Source organism: Hemitrygon akajei, chromosome 4 (genome assembly GCF_048418815.1).
Source record: "Hemitrygon akajei chromosome 4, sHemAka1.3, whole genome shotgun sequence".
Lineage (NCBI taxonomy): Eukaryota > Metazoa > Chordata > Chondrichthyes > Myliobatiformes > Dasyatidae > Hemitrygon > Hemitrygon akajei.
Genome location: NC_133127.1, coordinates 66,796,665 through 66,818,877, shown reverse-complemented (window position 1 = coordinate 66,818,877; position 22,213 = coordinate 66,796,665). Strand labels below are relative to the sequence as shown.

Here is a 22,213-nt window from a genome sequence, read left to right as displayed (position 1 = left end):
AAGAATTATGAGGACGTTGCCAGAACCAGAGGGCCTGAGTTAAAGAGAGCCGTCAGGCTAAGCCATTATACCTTAGAACATTGGAAAATTGAGGGGCAACCATTTAGAAATGTTTAAAACTAGGAGAGGTAGAGATAAGGTTTGAGTGGTAGGGTGGAGATACAAAGGAGGTGTAAGGAGCTCCCTCCACAAGCCTGCAGCTTACCCTTAGGTAAGCTGCAGCACCTGCTTGGCCCACACCCCACAGCCCTTGATCAGGGTCACGTAAAGCCATGGGAGCAGGCGGTCGGTGGATGTACAAGCAGCTGGTGCACATCACAAGTTATGCAACCACAGACGCCAGGCAGACAATCTCTGAAGAGTAATGATAATGGCTGGGGTCACCTGACACTGCCCAGAAGAAGGCAATAATAAACTGCTTCTGTAGAAAAGTTTGCCAAGAACCATCATGGTCGTGGAAGGACCATAATCGCCTGTGTCATGTGACATGAACAATAGATAAGGTTGACGGTAACAGTCCAGGACAGGGAGCATCGATTTAGGGTGAGAGGGAAAAGTTTTAAAAGGAATATGAGGAGCAAACTTTTCACACAGAGGGTGGTGCGTTTATGGAATGAGTTGCCATAGGAGATAGTTGAGGCAGCAACAATAATGTCATTTAACAAGCATTGTGGTGGTTAGTTTAATGTTAGAAAATTGGTAAGAGGATTGAAAAGGTAGGCTGCTGTCTAAATACTGTGTGCATACAACACATAAAGTTGGCTTGCAGGTGCAGCAAGTATTCAGGAAGGCGAATGGTAAATTAGCCTGGGATTGTGCAATCTTTCCTAATTAACTCCAGGATACCTTTCTTAAAGCTGATAGTGGTATGACAGGGACTGGGACAGAATGACGCAGTCGGCAATGTGAGCCACTGTATGGTAGATATCCACCCAGTGTTTATGTGAAGCCAGAGAGTGATGCTCAGGGTGAGGGTGCAATTCATTGTTGAGCCACCTGGTGGAGAGAAAGCAGAGTATATTGGTGATCATCTGCGCATATTTGCAGCAATTTCTGTAGCTGCTTAAGTAACATTTATCAGTGGAAAACTCCAGCATGTTAGCTACATGCATAACTGGACAGTTCTAACTTTGATTTACAAAAATATCCCCTAGGTTGCTGCTTACAAAATGGAATGTTACAACTCAGATAGCTTTGCCTAGGTCACAAAGCCATGTGGAATATAAAGTCTCTGATCCATTCAGGAATCCATCCCTGTTATCAAAGCTAATTGTTCAGGTTAGAATGTTATTCACTTGCACTTAATATCATTTTAAAGGCCTGGATTTTGCCTTTCTCCCAATTTCTTTCCTCCAGCAAAAAAGTACTAGATCTTTCATAAGCAGTGCATTTTGCTCAAATCTATTCGAAATAAGGAAGTCCCAGTGACAGTAGTTAGTTGAATTTTAAATCCTACACAGAGAGATAGAGAGGGAAGAAAAGGTTTAAAACGAATTGTTTTTATGAAGCAAACACGAGGAAGTCTGCAGATGCTGAAAATTCAAGCAACACACACAAAATGCTGGTGGAACACAGCAGGCCAGGCAGCATCTATAGGGAGAAGCACTGTCGACGTTTCAGGCCGAGACCCTTCGTCAGGACTAACTGAAAGGAAAGATAGTAAGAGATTCGGGTCTCGGCCTGAAACGTCGACAGTGCTTCTCCCTATAGATGCTGCCTGGCCTGCTGCGTTCCACCAGCACTTTGTGTGTGTTGCTTGTTTTTATGAAGTTTTGTTTTGAATTTCTAAGATCTCCAAAATTTAAAACCTGAAGAACAGGTAAGTATTACAGTATTTTTTTGGTGGCAATGAATCCAGCAGTTATCATACATTTAAACAAAATATTAACAGTAACATAGGAAAAAATAGATTTTTAGAAAAAAATTGATAATTTTTTTGTAAGCTCTACAATCTACCACATAATTCAAAGCTAAGTTTATGGTGACATGTCAATAAAGTGCAATAATAGGACAATAACCGTCAATAAATTAGATTGAGAACATAGAACATAGAAATCTACAGCCCTTTGGCCCACAATGTTGTGCTGATCATGTAACCTACTCCAGAAACTGCCTAGAATTTCCCTACCGCATAGCCCTCTAATTTTTCTGAGCTTGAAAATTAAGCTTGACTTTGCCAACATTTCTCGTACATCTTGGCACCCATGGTTGCCCTGACCTTTTGCAATTATGAGGCTGCAGTATCCTGGCTAGGTTTGCCAACTCTCTCACTCCCAAATAAGGGACAAAAGGTAGGGTGCCACGGCAGTGTGGGTATGGTGCAGGCCCGGGATGAAGTGACTGAGGGAGCTGGCAGCTAGCAGATGGTAACAGGAACCTTTTCCAAAAGAGAGAGAGAGAAAAAAACAACAACCCTGAATAGGTAAACAAATCCAATATATGAACCATGTGTACATATCTTCAGTGTTAGATATGAAATGTAACACCAAATTGTAATAAAGCATAATGCAGAACATAATCTGACTACCAGTCAGACATGAAATAACACCAAGTAATTCTGTCTGTATGTGCCTATAGACATATAATCACTGGAAAAGAGGGAGGGATTCACCAAGTCTACTTTTTCCATGGATATTTCTTGCTGCTCTTGACTGATTCAAGCAGTCCTTTGTCCTTTTGCTCAGCCAGAGAGAAGTCCTTACATGACAAGTCACAGTTCACAGATATTTGAAGTTCATTTTTGATCAGCTCTGTGCTGCATCTGTTTCTTGAGTTGGACCATCTAATGGTCATCAGAGAGGAGATCCTCTCTACAAAGGCATTTGAGCCTGGCACACTGAGGGCAAATGAGACAATCCTGAATATGTTGATCAAGTTGGCTTTCCCTATGTTTTGGAAAACTGCCACCCACTTCTCACTGGTGGATTTTGTGGTATCCTGTCTGGCTTTCTGTATTTCCTCCCGGCTAGCACAAAACTCTTCCTAGAGTTGGTCCATATTGACTGTCTCTGTCATTTTGAGGGTAGCCACCACCTGCTCCAGGTCAGTGAAGGAGAGCTCCTCATAGAGGCCGATCGGTTTCAGTTTCATCATTACATTTTCTGGTGAAAAATCAAACCACTTGTCAATGTATGTAATGACAGAGTCACAGAACTTCACAAAGTCCTGTTGCTGCTTGGACCTTTGTGCTGGCACTTGTTTGTCCGTCAGCTGCTTGGTCTGGTATTCTGTTTCCACTGAAGCATCTTCATTTTGAACTTTCGGACTTCCTCGTAAACATCTGTGATACAGAGTTTGGTTTCCTCTGGTTTTTTTTACGAGTTGGTCAGAAACACTCCCCACGTTGTGGAAAAAGCACAGATAAATTTCAGTAGCTCCAGTTTTATCTTTATCCTCAAAAATCCTCTTCAGTGCTGCAGGACGGGTCTCAAGGGAGCTGAAGTATGACAGAAGAGCTGGCCAGCTTAGCAGGAGACATTCGACAGCTGGATGAAGAGAGCCGTTGTGTGCAAAAATGAATGTGGTTCCTCTCTTCGGGAAGCAGCTATTGAGAAGTGGCTGTAGACCTTTAGAACGATTATCTAATATCCACTGACAGCTGATCACAGGCGTGCTTGCACGTGTTATGAGCTATGTGAGCTGGGCAATTAGCTTTCAGAATGCGATTGTTGGCATTGCTCAATAGCTGGAAAACTGAGTGGTGTTTTCCAAAGTTTACATTGGCATTATCTGTTGCATAGGCTATGACATGTCTAATATCCAATTCATACTTTTCATCAGAGCTCTGCACTTTTCAGTTTCATTTGCAGTTTCATCACTGTCTTCATAAAAGTCAAGTAACTTACATTACACTCCATCAGACACAGAGAAATATCTCACGCACACTGGAAACATTTTTCTATCTCCCTTGTTTGAGGCATCAGTGGCAACTGAGAAATACACAGGCTCCACGGGCTCACCTTCTTCGGTCGGGGACAGATCATCCATAATAGCCCGCACAGTCTTTGGTCCTAAAACATTCATTGTCATCACCTCAGCTTTCGTTCTTCCCAAGTGCATCTTCTTCACAACATTTGAGTCATTAAACAAAGCACCGTTGAGCTTAGCAAGACAGTTGGCGCTGTTGTAGCTGAGTCTGTGTTTAACCGTGTGGTACGCATACGGGGCTTCACTTGCCGCGATTTTGTCATTTTCTGCAGTAGATTTCACGAAGATTGCACCAGTATTGCTGGCACCTTTAGCTAGTGTGGCCTTCTTGTGCACTTCTGTGGAAGCATGCTGAGTTAGGTCATTCTCACCTCCGTGGCCAATTGAGAATTCCCGACGGCATAAAGTACAGAAGGCCTTCATTGACGTTGAGTCACTGCTGACAGGTTTAACCCAAGTCTTTTTTGCTTCCTATTGCTTGTTATAGCTGCACAGTCTTTTCGTTTTTGGAGGTTTATCCATATTGGCACATGCCAAACCCATCGAACAACACCAGTTGTTACTGAAACTTTTTGTTTTGGCAGGAATTGGCAAAATATAGCACACAACTGATGCACATAAGGGGGCCTGTGATTGGATGACAGGTGAATCACTCGTGCATGGCGTCAACAGCACATTCAACACGCACACACGCTGTTATATCAGATCTAGGATCTGCCTGGAAGCGTGCCCTCTGGTGATTACAGGGTAGTAGCAGTCAAATATGGGACAAGGGTGGTCCTGTATGGGACAGACCAATTTATCCCAATATACGGGATGTCCCGGCTAATATGGGACAGTTGGCAACCTTAATCCTGGTAGCATTCTCAAAGTGGACTTTTCTACAACCAGGCCTCATACTGCGCAGTCTGAGTCTCTGCCCTCTGACCATTCTGAGGCCTGTGCAGTCGGAAACTTTTCCCACTATCTCTGAATATCTCTCATCACCAGAGAAATTCAGAACCAGCTGAAGCATATTTAAATAAAGTTCAAAACGATTAAATGAAAATATGTATTTTTAAAAGATGTTATATAGATTAATTAAAATAAAGAAATGCAGAACAGCTTGATGACCCTGTTTAAATGAATGGGTTTGTAAGGATCTGGCAGCCATTAGTGTTGTAGAGCAGAGGGAAGAAGTACAAACAGTTTTTGAACCCTCAGCTCAATATGACAAAGAACTGCCTTGGATTTTGTGCAGGCAGTGGCCTCCAGCATCCTTTCATACTTCCCTATGGCATGGCTGGTTTCCCTACAGAATATCATTAAGGTACAGAGGAGAAAGTTATAAACATCCGATTTAAGTGTGTGTATGGGTTCTCAGGAAACTGCCTCTTTGTTGTCTCATGATGCCAGGGGCTATAACCTCACCATTTGTTTCCATGAAAATCCTAGGCCAGAATACTGATCAACAGCATAATTGTTAACAGCAGAACATTTTAAAATGATAAAACTAACTTTCCAAATTTAAATAATAATTTCATAGTTGCATATGTTATGACAGGCAAATGATATCTGCTCCCAATTGCTATCAATCTATTTGTGATGAAGTATCTGCATGCATAACAAATGTGGTCCAAACATAATTCAGCTGCTCTGTTTCTTCGCCTCGAGAGACCTGTTCTGAACCAGTTTAAAGTTTTCCTTGTTTGGAAGTATCTGCCATCATCTCCGCAGCTAAAATTGAATTTGGCTGGTAGTGTGGTGCAAGCTGCTTGTTCTGATGCATCACAGCCCCCACAAATTAGCTTCTGACTTGTGTGGGATTCGCACCTTCTCCCTGTGACTGAGTTTTCAACTCTCCTGCCATATCCCAAAGAAGGGTGAGTTGGTTGGTTAACCAGCCACTGTAAGTTGCCTTTTCTGAATAGGTGTGTGGTACAGATCAGAGGGTACTGAATAGGGAAGGGAGTGAGGGTGATTTGGTTGCAGGGAAAATTGCTGGAGAAATGGAATTACTCTCTGAGCTAGCATAGACTCTGAGCTGAAATTGTCTCAATTTCTATAGCATAAAGAAAAATGGATAGATCGTGATTTGAACTACAACATTTGCATTTCTGCTGGTGAAATTGCGTTCCACGTGGCATTGGTCACATTAAAAAGTATGCCTTGGTATCATAAAACACATTGTCAAAGTAGAACACGAGAAATTCTACTTTAGATAATGGGTTTTTACATGCAGTTCACGTTTCACAAACAAATTGGCAGTTCTCTTGAAAACTAGACTCTTCTTGTCTTGCCAAGCAATGAGCATCTGTCATTTGAATCGTTAGAAAAGGAGGAAAAAGCAGTTACTTTTTCAATTATGTAGTGGAATATTATCCACAGCATTGCTATTTTCTTGTTCTAAAAATTATAATATGAATTGAAAATCAACAGTATCTTTATTCTCTTTTTTTCTAGCTCAGCATACCAATATATTTACTATTCACCTGAAGACACAACCAAAGCAAAAGAAGTCATCACCAACATTTATAAGCTTCAGCCTCGCATATTGAGCAACTCTGAACTCCTTCTGACTGCAGCAAGGCAACACTCCAGTGACAGCCTCAAAGATTCATTGAAAACGCTCAGTGAAATAGTAAGTATTCAGACCATTCACTTAGAGTGAACTTCAGTTTTGTGATGCTCTTTATTATCATCTTTATCTTCTGCTTAACTCTGTACTAAGTATTACAGGAGTGGAAAAGTTGAGGATGACATAGAAGATATGTTCATTAGTATTTTCTCTGAATATGTGAGTTGATTGTGCAATCTGGGTGTATTATACTCTCTGTCCAGGAACAGTATTTCCAGATGAAGCAGGAATTCTCTTGTCTTTGGTGTTCATGATGTGGTCTGCTCAACATTAGAGAAACCAAACACAGATTGGATCACTATTTTGTGAAGCACCTGCATTCAGTCCACAAGGGAAACCCTGAGTTTCCTGCTGCCTGCCACTCTATTCTCCATCCCTCTTCCACTCTAACACATTGGTCTGTGGACTTCAGATCCAAAGCAAGACTGAGGAACAGAACCTCATCTTCTGGCTAGGTACGTTGCAGCCTTCTGGGTTTGATATTGAATTTGACAGCTTCGGATAACTTAATTTCTCTGTCTGTATCAGTAACCCACGTATGATATTGGCTCACCTTGTTTTCTGTTTTCGCTGGAAATGGAGAACCAGCCCCAGCCTCACCTGCTGAGCTTGATGTCTTGCCCTACATTTTGCAACATCCATAAACTTCTGTTTGTGTACTGACTTGCTGACTGCTGTTATTCACTCATTGATCAGATATCCTTGTTCATACCTTGTCCCTGTGATCTCCATTATTTCCTATCCAAGATGTTCTTTCCCACTACTCTCCCAGCAGTCTAATGAACTTTTATTCTCTCCTTCTCAGTTCTGTTGAAGAGACTTCAGTCTGAAATGTTGACTTGGTTTCTCTTCCCATAGATCAGAATCAGGTTTATTATCACTGTCCTATGTTGAGAAATTTGATTTATGGCAGTGCAAAGCAAAAAAAAAAGATAGTGAAAAAGAGGAGTAATTGAGTATTTCCAACATTTTCTAATTTTTTTTAGATTTTATATTTGATTTGAGCAGGTATAGATAGGGTTAATGCAAGCAGACATTTTCCACTGAGGTTGGTGGGACTATAGCCAGAGGTCATGGGTTAAGAGTGAAAGGTGACAAGTGAAAAGTTTAAGGGGAGCATGAAGGGAAACCTTCATGCAGAGGATCATGAGAGTGTGGAATGAAAATGAGCAGCAAGCACAGCTGGTGCTTGCATGCTTGAGAAGTTCGGCTAGGGACATGAGGGATAGGGGTATGGAGGATTATAGTTCCGATGCAGGTTGATGATGAGCAGGCAATTTAAATGCTTTCAGCATGGACTACATGGGTCAAAGGGCTCTTTCTATGCTGTTCTTCTCTATTATGTCCTTCAACTGGATTGTGTTTTCATGTAATTTAATCTTTGTATGCCTTGAGCATGTCTTTTTAAAAAAATATTACACAATTTTTTTCTTTCACATATTTAAACACTAATGGGGATTTTTCTGAGGTTATCCAAAGTACTCAGTGCCTGGAGAGAACACTGGAGTGATTTGTGAAGACTTTCCTTTTTAACATACATTATATCAAATTTCAAAAGAAGTATTCTACAAATAAAACAGACTTCCATTCCAGTTATTTTCTATGTTTACTTTGTCTGTTGAAAGTGCCGTGCCTCATACTGGGATATTCTACTGTGGGGCTTTTGATACCTTGTTCAAGTATCTCTTCTCTGTTTACAAGCTTAGACTATGAATGTGAATAAATAGTTTGACAGTAATATCTATTGTAGCAAAATAATATCAAGCAGTCTATAACTTTCTTACATTAATTTCCAGGCTGTAGTTCAGGTGCCTTGTCGTTTGGCATGGGCCTTCATGTCTCTCCATCCATCACGGTCCCTGACCCTCTGAGTTGTAGTTGTTGCCTCCCCGTTTCCAACCATGATGTTAATCCATCTCTCACTTTCATTCTCTGTCTGCCTCTGCTTCTTTTTCCTTCCAGCTTTCCAGTTGTAACTAAATGTTCTAATGTCTCTTTTCACATGATGTGTCCAAAGAATTTTGATTGCTGTTTTCTGATTTTTTGAAGTAATGTACGTTTTGTATTCGTTCTCAGTAGAACTTCTTCGTCGGTTGTCCTGTCCGTATATGATATGCATAGCATTCTTCTGGGGAACCACATCTCTGCTGCATTGATTCTTTTTTCCATTGCATTTGTGATGGTCCATGACTCGCAGTCATACATCAATATGGGAAGAATGTAGCGGCTGAGAGTTCTAAGACGGATGTCAATTGCTATTTTCTTGTTCGTTAGGATGTTTCTCATTTCTGTAAATACTGTTCTTGCCATTGCTATTCCTGCTTTTATGTCTGTTTTGCATTTGCCATCAGATGTTACCCATGATCCAAGGTACTTGAAGTTGTGAACTTGTTTCAGGATTTCATTTCCCAATATGATGCTACAGTTTGGGATATCAGGTTTCTTTGATATTACCATTACTTCAGTTTTCTTTTTGTTTAAGGTTAAGCCAAGTCTTTCGCTCTCTGTGTTGATGGCAGATACTAGTTTCTGTAAAGTTACTTCACTGTTTGCTGTCAGTACTGTATCATCTGCATAGTGGAGGTTGTTGATATTGTATCCTCCTGTACTTATTCCAGGTAGGTCTTGTATGGTTCTCATCATGTTTTCACTGTACAGGGAGAACAGGTCTGGTGAGGGAACACAACCCTGTCTGACTCCTCACTTTATTGGCTGATATCCACCAATCTCGTTGTCTATCCGTATGGCTGCACTTTGTTGCCAGTAGAGATTCCTGATTATTCTTAGATCTTTTCCGTTGATATTAATATCTTTAAGCATTTTCATGATGACTTGGTGTTTCACTGTGTCAATGGCTTTTGTGTCATCAATGAAACAGAACTATAGGTCTTGTTGTACTTCTATTGACCTTTTGATAATATTCCTGAGAACATAAGTGACGTTTGATGTTCCCTTGCCGTCGACAAAGCTGCACTATTCTTCACCGATCTCTAGTTTAATTTTGTTTCTTATTCTGAGCATGATGATTCTAAGTAGAATTTTTGTGAGGTGGCTCTTTAAACTAATTGCTCTGTGTTGTCCACACTCTGTTGCACATGGTTTCTTTGGCAGTGCAATGAATACTGGCTTTAAAAGATCTTCTGGTACTTTGCCACTGTTGTATATTCTATTCCTGGCAAGTACACCTGTTACGAACCCCGTAACTGGGTCACTTACCAGCAAAGATAGAGAGGTCCGTTGAAGTCTGATGGTACTATTTTTAACAGTATTTATTGATAGAAATACACAAAAATAATATCAAGGCAAACACACAGATAATATACGTCGTCAATACTAAATCTAAAAGCGCAGGTATAATAGTAATCAATAAGAAATAGCTCTATCGTTGTCTAGGGGATAATGTATTGTCCGATGGAAATATAAAAGTCACTTTAGTTCAGTCAAGCTGTAGGCTGCAGCCTTTGGTTGGAGAGAAAGACGGGTTAAAACTTGCCCATTCCTTTTATGATGTCAATCCTTCGAGAGTCGTTGGGAGTTGATTTCCCCGTTGTTAGCTAAAAACCGTTCTTCCGTGGTAGAGGCCACCGATTCCGGGGCAAATGGAAACGGACGCACGTGACCTTCCACTGGTTTTTGCTATTATGGGATCGCTAGCGTTTCTTCTGAGGGGCTGTTCCCACAGACCCTCTTTTTATCCTGACTCACAGGGTCTCAGTTGTCAATCAGGTTGGGATGATGCAATCCCTCCACCAACCTCCCCCTTGGTTCATTGCCTGGGGTGTCGATGCATCGTACAGGATGCAATACACAAGTCCATCTCCAAGAGACAATAGCCGGTATCAATGGGTCCGCCTTTCGGAGGCCAGGACACATTCCAACCCTTTTGTGGATTCTGCATGTCTTTCTCTCATTTCCTGTGTCCCCTGAACTGACTTAATAGTGATCTTGCGATTCTCACAAAGGAGGGGGCTACCCCGCACCCTTCGGCCCCTCAGAGCTGTGGCACATTCGTTACACATTATAATGTGAAAATGAGTGGGAAATCGTTGTTATTTTAACTTTGTTTTGTTAGCCCAGTTAAGTTAATAATATCACATTCTCACTTTCACCAATCCCTAATTAAGGTTGGCAAATCTGTAGTTGATCTGATTAAATGTATTCCCAATCTTAAATAATGCAGACTGTATTTGATTTGATTGCAGTGGCCTTTTTCAATATTCTGTCACCCCCTCATGATGATTGTTAGCATCTCTTTCTAGTCAGAATTGGCAAATTCACTTGGATTATTTACCTTCCATATAAAAGGTTAAGTGATAGTTATTTTAATGGTTATTGCTTCGAGTAAGATTCATTGTATGGGTTAACCAATCTTTGTTCCTTTTCAGTTCCATCAATGTTAGATAATATCTTTTTAAAGATGTATCACCTCCCTGAACATATTGGTCATTCTTGTTTGTTTATTATCTGTTTTTAGCCTTACCTCCACTCCATATATTAACCCTCTGCCCATTTTTAACCCACTCTTGAAATCTGTGGTAATCAATCTTGACTCCAAGCCTTGTTTTTTCAACCTTCACAGACTTTTCTTCTGTCTGTCGTTACTTTCTTTCAAGGGTGAACAGCCCTTTTTACAAAGAGTTGATGACATTATAAAGACATCAAACAAGTTACTGTTTTTTGTAACCAAAGCAGAACTTGGCATGCAATGTATAGACTAATTGACACATAATGTGTAACTAGCATTAGTACAGAACCCTACAATATCTTAAAATCATTCTTAAAAGTACTGGAGTGTGGCAACATAAAGAGAAAGTGTAGCCCATTTGGCCACTTGCACCTGCTCCCAAATCAAAAAAATATGACTTTTTAAAAATTCTCATTGCCTACTTCCTGCAATAACACTGTTTGATTCTCTTAATATCTACAAACCTATTGATCTCTACCTTGAAGGTACTTAACAAATGACCCTCCACAGCTCTCTTAGATAGTGGATTCCAAAGTTTGCTGCCTTTTTCATGAAACAAAGTTTGTGTGGCTGATGGTTCATTCCACATGAAAGGAATATGCTCCTAGTCCAAGTATTTCTAAACCGTGAGCGCTTGAATAATGATCAGATGGAAGGGCATCATTTAATTCTGATTTTCAGAACAAAAGAGAGGAAATGCTTTGGTAAATGGAAATCTAAATTTGTGTTGGCATAGAAATGTAATTATCAAGAGCCTGTTTCATATGCATTACATAATTGATTTCCTACATGAAGTGAATAGCAAAGCATTTCTGTGAACTTTCAATGTGCTGAAGTATGTGTATGTAGATGTGTGTGTGTATACATATATTATTTTAATGCTTTCATGAACATTATTTACAAATCAAGGGTTATACCATCACATGTGCAATAACCAATTGATTTGCTGTGAAACAGAAACAGGTATACCTTGCAGGAACGTACCTGTACCAGCTCTCTTTCTACATTCAATTTGAGGGAAGAGAGTTACATTTACCACGGTTGAAGGCTGCAGTTGGAAATCTCAGAATGAATTTGTTGAGCACCGAGAACAAGATTGTTCTTCATTGTTGCATGTTTTGGGACTTACAGCAAGGATTTGAACAGGGCTCTGATGTGACTAGGCACAGAAGGAGTTAGGCTGAAGGCAAAGCTTTTCTCATTGAGAAGGCTAAAAAAGCAGAAGCTGTTAGGAACTCCCAACTCCCCAGAGACTTCCAGGGGCTACTTTCTTGGCTCTGGTAAGTAATGCATTTCAAAGTGAATGTTCTGTAGGACTCTGGTGACACATGACTCACTTTTCAAAATCATCGAATTGTATGTCACAGAAAACGCCCTTTTAGCCCAGCTTGTCTGTGATGACTGTGATGTCTACAATAATCCTATTTGTCTCCATTAGGCCCATGCCCCTGTGCTCCTTTCCGATCTGAGTATCTGTCCCAATGCCTTTCGAACATTGTAGTTCTACCTACTTCTATCTCCGGCAGCTTGTTCCCTGTAACTACCACTCATTAAGTGGGGGGAAAAATTTCCCCTCAGATACTTTGAAATTTTCCTTCCTACCTTACCTTACCCTTCTGCCCACCAATCGAGGAGAAAGACTTTACATTTCTACCTTACCTATGACCCTCGTTGTTTTATAGACCTCTATATAATCACATATAATCTATATAATCAGCCTCCTACATTCCAGTGAGAATTAACCCAGTTTACCTAACCTCTCCCAAGTAAATCCACCTTTCCAGGCAATATCCTGGTGAATCTCTTCTGTGCACATTCTCTGTGTAAAAACACCTACCTCTGACATCTCTCCTATACTTTTCACCGATTACCTTAAAATTATGCCCTCTCATATTAGCCATTTATGCCCTGTGGAAAACGTCTCTGGCTGTTCACTCTATTCATGCATCTCTCCATCTTGTAGACTTCTACCAAAGCACCTCTCATTCTTCTTCTCTAAAAAAGAAAAGCCCTAGCTTGCTCAGCCTATCCCCATAAGACGTAGTGACCAGAACTATCCATAATACTTCAAGTATGGCTTGACCAATGATTTGTTCAGTTGCAACATTACAACACGTATAGGTGCCATAGCCAGTAATTAACAAGTATGCCAGGTTACTTCTACTCCACCTTATCTACCTATGACATTGCTTTCAGGGAGCTATGAACATGCACTCTAAGACACCTCTGAATATCAACACTACCAAGGTCCCTGCTATAAATGTTCAAATTAAATTCCATCTCCCACCTCTCTGTCCCCAATATCCTTTCACTACCCCTTCACTAATTAGTTCTCTACCAGATTTTTCAGCAAAAGTTTCAGCTAAGCATCGGATCTGGATTGTTCTAGTTCTGGAAACGAAGGATGTATTGGTCCAAATGGCTTTAGTGAATACATTACTGTGCAAAGCCCTAGGCACCCGAGGTTTTCTATATGTTTTCAGATGGTATGGTCTCCAAAGGGCCCCGATGTCAACATCATCAAGGCTGTTTGGGATTATCTGGAGAGACAGAAGCAAGTGAGACAGCCAAAGTCTGCAGAAGAACTGTGACAAGTTCTCCAAGATGCATGAAACAACCTACCAGCCGATTTTCTGATAAAACTGCACAACAACGTACCTATGAGAATTGATGCAGTTTTAAAGGGTGGTCACACCAAATATTGATTTGATTTAGGTTTTTACTGTTTACTGCTCTCTGTAGTAATGTTTTTTTGATATTTAGAAAGTCTTCATTTTATTATATTTGAAAGCATCTTCACTTTACAGAATATTTTTTAATGTGCCCAAGACCTTTGCACAGTACTGTATATGACACTTTGCAGCTTGGTGATGCATTTGAACTTTCAGAGGAGGGATTATTCTTCATATCAGAATCAGAATCAGACTTTAATCGCCAAGTACCTATGCACATACAAGGAATTTACTTCCGGCAGATGTTGTCTCTCTGCTCATAACAATAATAATGATAAATATAAATGAAAATATAGATTATACATACAGGTAGTGCAATCCAAGTAATAGTTAGCCGACAGTTAACCGGCAGTTAACTGTTCAGCGAAGTGACCGCAGTAGGGAAAAAACTTCTCCAGTGCCTATTAGTCTTAGTCTGGAGGGATCTGAAGCGCCTACCAGACGGAAGCAGATCAAACAGTCCGTGCGCAGGATGGGAGGAGTCCTTTATGATGTTCCCCGCCCTCTTCTTCAAACTGGAAGAGTACAGGTCCACAATAGAGGGCAGGGAGGCTCCAATGATGCGCTCGGCAGTCCTCACTGTGCGCTGTAGTCTGGTTCTATCCTGCTTGGTGGCGGCTCCAAACCACACAATGATGGAGGTGCACAGGACAGACTCAATGACTGCAGTGTAGAACTGCAGCAGCAATTCCTGAGGCAGACCGTATTTCCTCAAGAGCCGCAGGAAATACATCCGCTGCTGGGCCTTCTTCAGGATGGAGCTGATGTTCTGCTCCCACTTCAGATCCTGAGAGATGGTGGTTCCCAGGAACCTGAAGTTCTCCACGGTGGACACAGGGCTGCTGAGGGCTGTGAGGGGAGACATAGCGGAGGGATGTCTCCTGAAATCCACTATCATCTCTTTTGTCTTGAGCGTGTTCAGCTCCAGATTGTTCCAACTGCACCAGAGCGCCAGTTGGTCCACCTGCTGTCGATATGCACTCATCACTATTCTGGATGAGTCCGATGACGGTAGTGTCGTCTGCAAACTTCAAAAGCTTCACATAGGGGTTGGAGGAGGTGCAGTCATTGGTGTAGAGGGAGAACAGCAGTGGAGAGAGGACACACCCCTGGGGGGCGCCGGTGTTGGTGATTCGAATATCCGAGGTGACCTGTCCCATCCTTACCTGCTGACTTCTGTTGGTCAGGAAGCTGTAAATCCAATCGCAGAGGTCAGGTGGCACAGTAAGGTGAGACAATTTGGAGCAGAGGGTATGAGGGACGATGGTGTTAAACGCCAAACTGAAATCCACAAACAGCATCCGAGCATAGGTCCCAGGACGATCCAGATGTTGCAGATCTTTGAATGAAGGTTGTCTGATGTCATACATTGCACGCAGCAGGCGCTGTTGGAGCTGAGCGCTGTCCTTTGCCTCCTTGGTTCCTGCCTCCAGTCCTGAAATCTGGTCACATTTGAATAAGTTATCACAATCACAAGCACAGTTTTACCAGGAACAAGTGCAGAGAGGATCTGGACAGAAGATACCTTCTGAGTCCTTAAGGTGAGATCCTGAGTGTGGACCACTAGAAGCACACTGCAGTACTCTCCAGAGAGGGTCTCAAGCCTTGTTATCATTGTGCAGTGATAGGAGGGGGGAGATGGACGATGACAGAGGGTACCTAAGGGAGGTCAGCTCAGGGTATGCCTTGAGGGTCCCACTTCTCTCACTGTAGCAGGAACACTGTCACTAAATGTGGCAATGCAATAAAGCGTTGATCACAAGTCAACAAATATTGTATTGATTGCAGTTCTTTTTTACAGTTGCCTAAGCTTCACTCCCCATTTAATACTTCCAATGGCTAGGATAATAAAAAATAATAGTATTTGCAAAGAATAAGGGAAAACAGATTTGACAAGATTAAGTGCAAAATATATTTTTAAAGAATAATGGAAAAAACATCATATCTGATAGGTTGCAGATTTGGATACGTTGCATCGCAGTGAACCGGAATACTGGAGTGGCAAAGGATAGGCCATTCATCCCTCTGAACCCCTTCCACCGTTTTATGGAATGATAGTTGAGGGAAGGTTTAATTGTTTCTGCTGTCATACCTGCGCCACTTGATGAAGAGCTGATAATCTGGGTTGCAGAGCTGCTGAGTAGATTCTTGGCATGTTCTCACAGAGAGTGAGGTCAGTGGCAAGGTGTTCTATTGTACATCAGTTGCCCTGTTTTAAAGAAGGTTGGGTGGAATTCTTAACAGTTGATGCCTTCCTTCTTTTTGCTCTTTATGCACTACGGGGAGCTCCAAGAGGAGAATGTGAGGTGAGATCTCACTTGATTAAATGCCTGCTCTAGCTGACTGTCATGGTATTCAGATGTCTGCAGAAAAGGATAAAAATAAACAGCAGCATCTTATCTTAGCTGATACGCAAGAATCCTGTATATACATTCAGTGGCCACTTTATTCGGCGCACTCGTACACCTGCTCATTACCGCAAATATCTAATCAGCCAATCTTGCAGCAGCAACTCAATGCATAAAAGCATGCAGACATGGTCAAGAGGTTCAGTTGCTGTTCAGACCAAACCTCATAACAGGGAAGAGATGTGATCTAAGTGACTTTGACCATGCTACCAGTAGGGGTGGTTTGAGTACCTCAGAATCTGCTGATCTCCTGGGATTTTCACACACAACAGTCTTTAGAGTTTGCAGAGACTGCCGCGAAAAACAAACGTCCAGTGAGCGGCAGTATTGTGGTCAAAAATGTCTTGTTCCTTAGAGAGCTCAAAGGAGAATGGCTAGATTGGTTCAAGCTAACAGGAAGGCAACAGTAACTCAAATAACCATGAGTTACAACAGTGGTGTGCAAAAGATTATTTCTGAATGCATGGCAGGTTGAATCTTAAAGTAGCCGGGCCACAGCTGCTGGAACCGTAAACGTACATTCAGCAGCCACGGTATTCAGTACGAATAAAGTGGCCACTGAGTGTATATCCTTTAAAGGAGAAAATTAGGAAATCACCCATTCTTGTTCTCATTAGAATGAGATGCTGGATGGCAGTGTAGTGATTAATACATCAATAATTGATTAGGGTTTGATTCCCTCCACTGTCTGTAAGGAGTTTGTACATTCTCCCTGTGACTGTGTGAGTTTCCTCTGAGTGCTCCAGTTTCCTCCCACAGTCCCTGTTAGGTACAGGTAGGGTTAGGGTTAGTAAGTTGTGGGCATGTTGTGTTGGCACAGAAACATGGTGTTGCTTGCAGACTACCCCCACACAATCCTCGTTGATTTGATTTGACTCAAATGACACATTTCACTGCATGTGACAAATAAGACTAATCTTTCTTTCTCTTTCTCTTTCTCTATCCATTGTAATTGAGAGAAATTTAACAGACAAAAAAAACTTTACTTCTAAATTCAGCTGACATTTTTCTTCCTGTGGCACAGTGAGATAAAATTGTATTCCAGGTACGATCTGCACTGTAGATTTTTAAGAAATTATGCGTTCATTGACAGTGTGTGCTTTGGGGCTAGAAATGGTACATCATTTATAACAATGCTACAGATTATCTTTAATATTTTGAACTGTGTTGTAATCCTCAGCATGTTGGGCCTAGCTTGCTTTAGTCATTTTTCTCAATTAAAAGGAAGCAACACTTATCACTTCCGCCGATTTTTCACTTGAGAGGTGACACAGACAGCTGTTGAGCCAAGTCATTGGGTATATCTAAAGCAAAAGCTGACAGGTTCTTGATTAGTTAGGGTGTCAAACATTACAGCTGGAAGGCAGAAGAATGAGGTTAAGAGGGAAAGTAAATCCGCCATGACTGAATAGCAGAGCGGACTCAATGAGCCAAATAGCCTAATTCTGCTCCTATATCTTATGGTCTTACATTTAACCAGGTTTTTACAAGATGTCTTTCTTTCTATCTCTGAGGACATACTCCCACTGTGCAAAGGAAAGGGATGTGTATATCTGACAGCCTAAATATTTGGAGTATGTGACTATTTTTGTTCACTGATTTGATCACTGACAATGGGTAAACAAAACATAACAAATTAAAAGCAGTTACATTGATATTCCTGAGCTGGGGTGGACATGATAGTGACCTTGGTGTATGGACCTGTATATAAAGTGACCAATACGTAGGCTTGGGCAGTTAGTTGATGGAATAAGCCAGTAGCACATTTTCCAAAGGGAAAATTTCCTCTGGGCTCTGGGCAAATTATATAGAAAATCAATTACAAAATTGGCAAAAGGGATAAGATACGAAATAAAAACAGGACAATGGAAGTACTGAGCAGCATGTAGAGGAGAGAAACATAACATTTCAGATGCTCATTGTTCTAAACTCCCAGCATCTGCAGTTTTCTTTGACAGGAAGATAGGGACTAAATGCTGCAGAGGAGTGGTTAGTTGGCTTGCGTGGGCAACACAGCACAATTTCCTTCATATATTTGATATGGAAGACTACTATTTTCTATTCTGTGTTTTTTAATTTTGTGTATTCCCTAAAATGGAGCCGTTGATAAAGGAAAACCAATGAAGCTTATTTATTAGGGAGTTGGGTTTGCAGACATTGAATGTGACAAGTTTCCTGGTGACTGTCCAGGTTGTCTTTCCTTTCCTCTTTCTGTCACTGTCTGCTGTCTGCCTGCTTACTGTGTTGCTGAGTGGTAGTGGTCTCTCCTCCTACAGCAAACCTGTGTGGTCTCTCCTCCTACAGCAAACCTGTGTGGTGTGTCTTGCAGCAAACCTGTGTGGTCTCTCCTCCTGCAGCAAACCTGTGTGGTCTCTCCTCCTACAGCAAACCTGTGTGGTCTCTCCTCCTACAGCAAACCTGTGTGGTCTCTCCTCCTACAGCAAACCTGTGTGGTCTGTCCTCCTGCAGAGACTACATGCACTCTGCTGGGTTTTCAAGACTTCTTGTCAGGCAGCCCAGTTCAGGGGAGCTTTCCGGAAAGGTACCAGCAATTAGCTCCATCAGATCTTTTTTTTATACCATCATTGCATACATATGTTCTTAACTTTGAGTCAAGGAATTGAGTTCAGAGCAAGAAGGCTGCGAGTGAACGGCTGATTTTTTCGGAGCGGAGGGAGTCTTTTTACAACTCGGGTTAAAGAGAGACAAGACTGCGCAGGCGTGTGACTTCAGCCAGTAGAGCGCAAAAGGTTTATAAAGACCACCGTATCCAGCGGGCAGCTGAGTGAGAGGGTAGAAGAGTGGTAGGGCTTTGGTTCTACGGGCTTAGGCGGTAACGGGACGAGGCGAGGTTGGAAGTTCTGTGCTCGGTGTAAGATGTGGGGTGTCCTGGAGTCTCCTAGCCTCTCGCACGGCCATATCTGCACCAGGTGTGGACTGAGATAGGGAACTGGAGATGCAGCTCGATGACCTTCATCTAGTCAGGGAGAGCGAGGAGATGACAGAGAGGAGTTACAAGCAGGTGGTCACACCGGGGCCTCGGGAGACAGATAAGTGTGTCACAGTCAGGAGGGGGAAGGGGAAGAATGAGATACTAGAGAGTACCCTTGTGGCTGTACCCCTTGACAATAAGTAATCCTGTTTGAGTACTGTTGGGGGAGAGAGCCTACCTGGGGGAAGCGGCAGTGGCCGTGCCTCTGGCACAGAGTCTGGCTGGCTCAGGGGCAGGATTGGTTACTTCAAATGCCAGGTTTTAGATGTTTCAGAAAGGACAGGGAGGGAGGCAAAAAAGGTGAGGTTTGGCACTGTTGATCAGAGAAGATGTCACAGCTGCAGAAAAGGTAGGCGTCATGGAGGGATTATCCACAGAGTCTCTGTGGGTGGAGGTTAGGAACAGGAAGGGGTCAATAACTTTACTGGGTGTTTTTTATAGGCCGCCTAATAGTAACAGGGATATCGAGGAGCAGATAGGGAAACAGATCCTGGAAAGGTGTAATAATAACAGAGTTGTCGTGATGGGAGATTTTAATTTCCAAAATATCGATTGGCATCTCCCTAGAGCAAGGGGTTTAGATGGGGTGGAGTTTGTTAGGTGTGTTCAGGAAGGTTTCTTGACACAGTATGTAGATAAGCCTACAAGAGGAGAAGCTGTACTTGATCTGGTATTGGGAAATGAACCTGGTCAGGTGTCAGGTCTCTCAGTGGGAGGGTATTTTGGAGATAGTGATAACAATTTTATCTCCTTTACAATAGCATTGGAGAGAGATAGGAACAGACAAATTAGAAAAGCGTTTAATTGGAGTAAGGGGAATTATGAGGCTATCAGGCAGGAAATTGGAGGCTTAAGTTGGAAACAGATGTTCTCAGGGAAAAGTATGGAAGAAATGTGGCAAATATTCAGGGGATATTTGTGTAGAGCTTTGTACAGGTACGTTCCAATGAGACGGGGAAGTTGCGGTAGGGTACAGGAACCACGGTGTACAAAGGCTGTAATAAATCTAGTCAAGAAGAAAAGAAAAGCTTACAAAAGTTTCAGAAAGCTAGGTAATGTTAGAGATCTAGAAGATTATAAGGCTGCTAGAAAGGAGATTAAGAAGGAAATTAGGAGAGCCAGAAGGGGCCATGAGAAGGCCTTGGCGGGCAGGATTAAGGAAAACCCCAAGGTGTTCTACAAGTATGTGAAGAGCAAGAGGATAAGACGTGAAAGAATAGGACCTATCAAATGTGACAGTGGGAAAGTCTTTATGGAACTGAAGGAAACAGCATAGGTACTTAATGAATACTTTACTTCAGTATTCCTTGGCGCGTGGCCTAGTGGGCAAGGCATCAGACTAGTAACCTGAAGGTCACTGGTTCGAGCCTCAGCTGAGGCAGCGTGTTTGTGTCCTTGAGCAAGGCACTTAACAACACATTGCCCTGCGACGTCACCGGTGCCAAGCTGCATGGGTCCTAGTGCCCTTCCCTTGGACAACATCGGTGGCGTGGAGAGGGGAAGGTCTGCAGCTTGGGCAACTGCCGGTCTCCCATACAACCCTGCTCAGGCCTGCGCCCTGGAAACTCCAGGCGCAGATCCATGGTCTCTCGAGTCCAACGGATGTGCTGGAGCTTTTGGAAAGCATCCAGTTGGATAATGTGCCGGGACTGGATGAAATGTACCCCAGGCTACTGTGGGAGGCGAGGGAGGAGATTGCTGAGCCTCTGGCAATGATCTTTGCATCATCAATGGGGACGGGAGAGGTTCCCAAGGATTGGAGGGTTGAGGATGTTGTTCCTTTATTCAAGAAAGGGAGTAGAGATAGCCCAGGAAATTATAGACCAGTGAGTCTTAATTCAGTGGCTGGTAAGTTGATGGAGAAGCTCCTGAGAGGCAGGATTTATGAACATTTGGAGAGGCATAATATGATTAGGAATGGTCAGCAAAGCTTTGTCAAGGGCAGGTCGTGCCTTACGAGCCTGATTGAATTTTTTGAGGATGTGACTAAACACATTGATGAAGGAAGAGATGTAGTGTATATGGATTTCAGCAAGGCATTTGATAAGGTACCCCGTGCAAGGATTATTGAGAAAGTAAGGAGGCATGGAATCCAACGGAACATTGCTTTGTGGATCCAGAACTGGCTTGCCCACAGAAGGCAAAGAGTGGTTGTAGATGGGTCATATTCTGCATGGAGGTCGGTCGCCAGTTGAGTGCCTCAGGGATCTATTCTGGGACCCTTACTCTTTGTGATTTTTATAAATGACCTGGATGAGGAAGTGGAAGGATGCTGTAAGTTTGCTGATGACACAAAGTTTGGAGGTGTTGTGGATAGTGTGGAGGGCTGTCAGACATTACAGCGGGACATTGATAGGATGCAAAACTGGGCTGAGAAGTGGTAGATAGAGTTCAACCCAGATAAGTGTGAACTGGTTCATTTTGGTAGGTCAAATATGATGGCAGAATATAGTATTAATGGTAAGACTCTTGGCAGTGTGGAGGATCAGAGGGATCTTGGGGTCCGAGTCCATAGGATGCTCAAAGAAGCTGCACAGGTTGACTCTGTGGTTAAGAAGGTGTACAGTGTATTGGCCTTCATAAATCGAGGAATTGAATTTAGGAGCTGAGAGGTAATGTTGCAGCTATATAGGACCCTGGTTAGACCCCACTTGGAGTACTGTGCTCAGTTCTGGTCACCTCACTACAGGAAGGATTTGGAAACCATAGTAAGGGTGCAGAGGAGGTTTACAAGGATGGTGCCTGGATTGGGGAGCATGCTTTATGAGAACAGGTTGAGTGAATTCAGTCTTTTCTCCTTGAAGCAACAGAGGATTAGAGGTGTACAAGATGATGAGAGGCATTGATCATATGGATAGTCAGAGGCTTTTTCCCAGGGTTGAAATAGTTGCCATGAGAGGACACAGGTTTAAGGTGCTGGGGAGTAGAGATGTCAGGGGTAAGTTTTTTACTCAGAGAGTGGTGAGTGCGTGGAATGGACTGCTGGCAACACTGGTGGAGGCAGATATGATAAGGCCTTTTAAGATGCTTTTGGATAGGTACATTGAGCTTAGTAAAATAGAGGGCTATAGG

The 22,213-nt window shown here is 42.4% G+C and overlaps 1 protein-coding gene across 11 annotated transcripts in view; it reads left to right on the top strand.

Moving 5' to 3' along the window:
• Positions 1 to 22,213, top strand: part of inpp4b (inositol polyphosphate-4-phosphatase type II B) — an 801,341-nt gene that overhangs the window by 705,012 nt on the left and 74,116 nt on the right. For all 11 annotated transcript variants that reach the window (XM_073042760.1, XM_073042761.1, XM_073042759.1 and 8 more), the window contains one exon: positions 6,370 to 6,547. In XM_073042760.1, the coding sequence (XP_072898861.1) occupies positions 6,370 to 6,547 (178 nt within the window). The remainder of the gene's footprint in view (positions 1 to 6,369; positions 6,548 to 22,213) is intronic.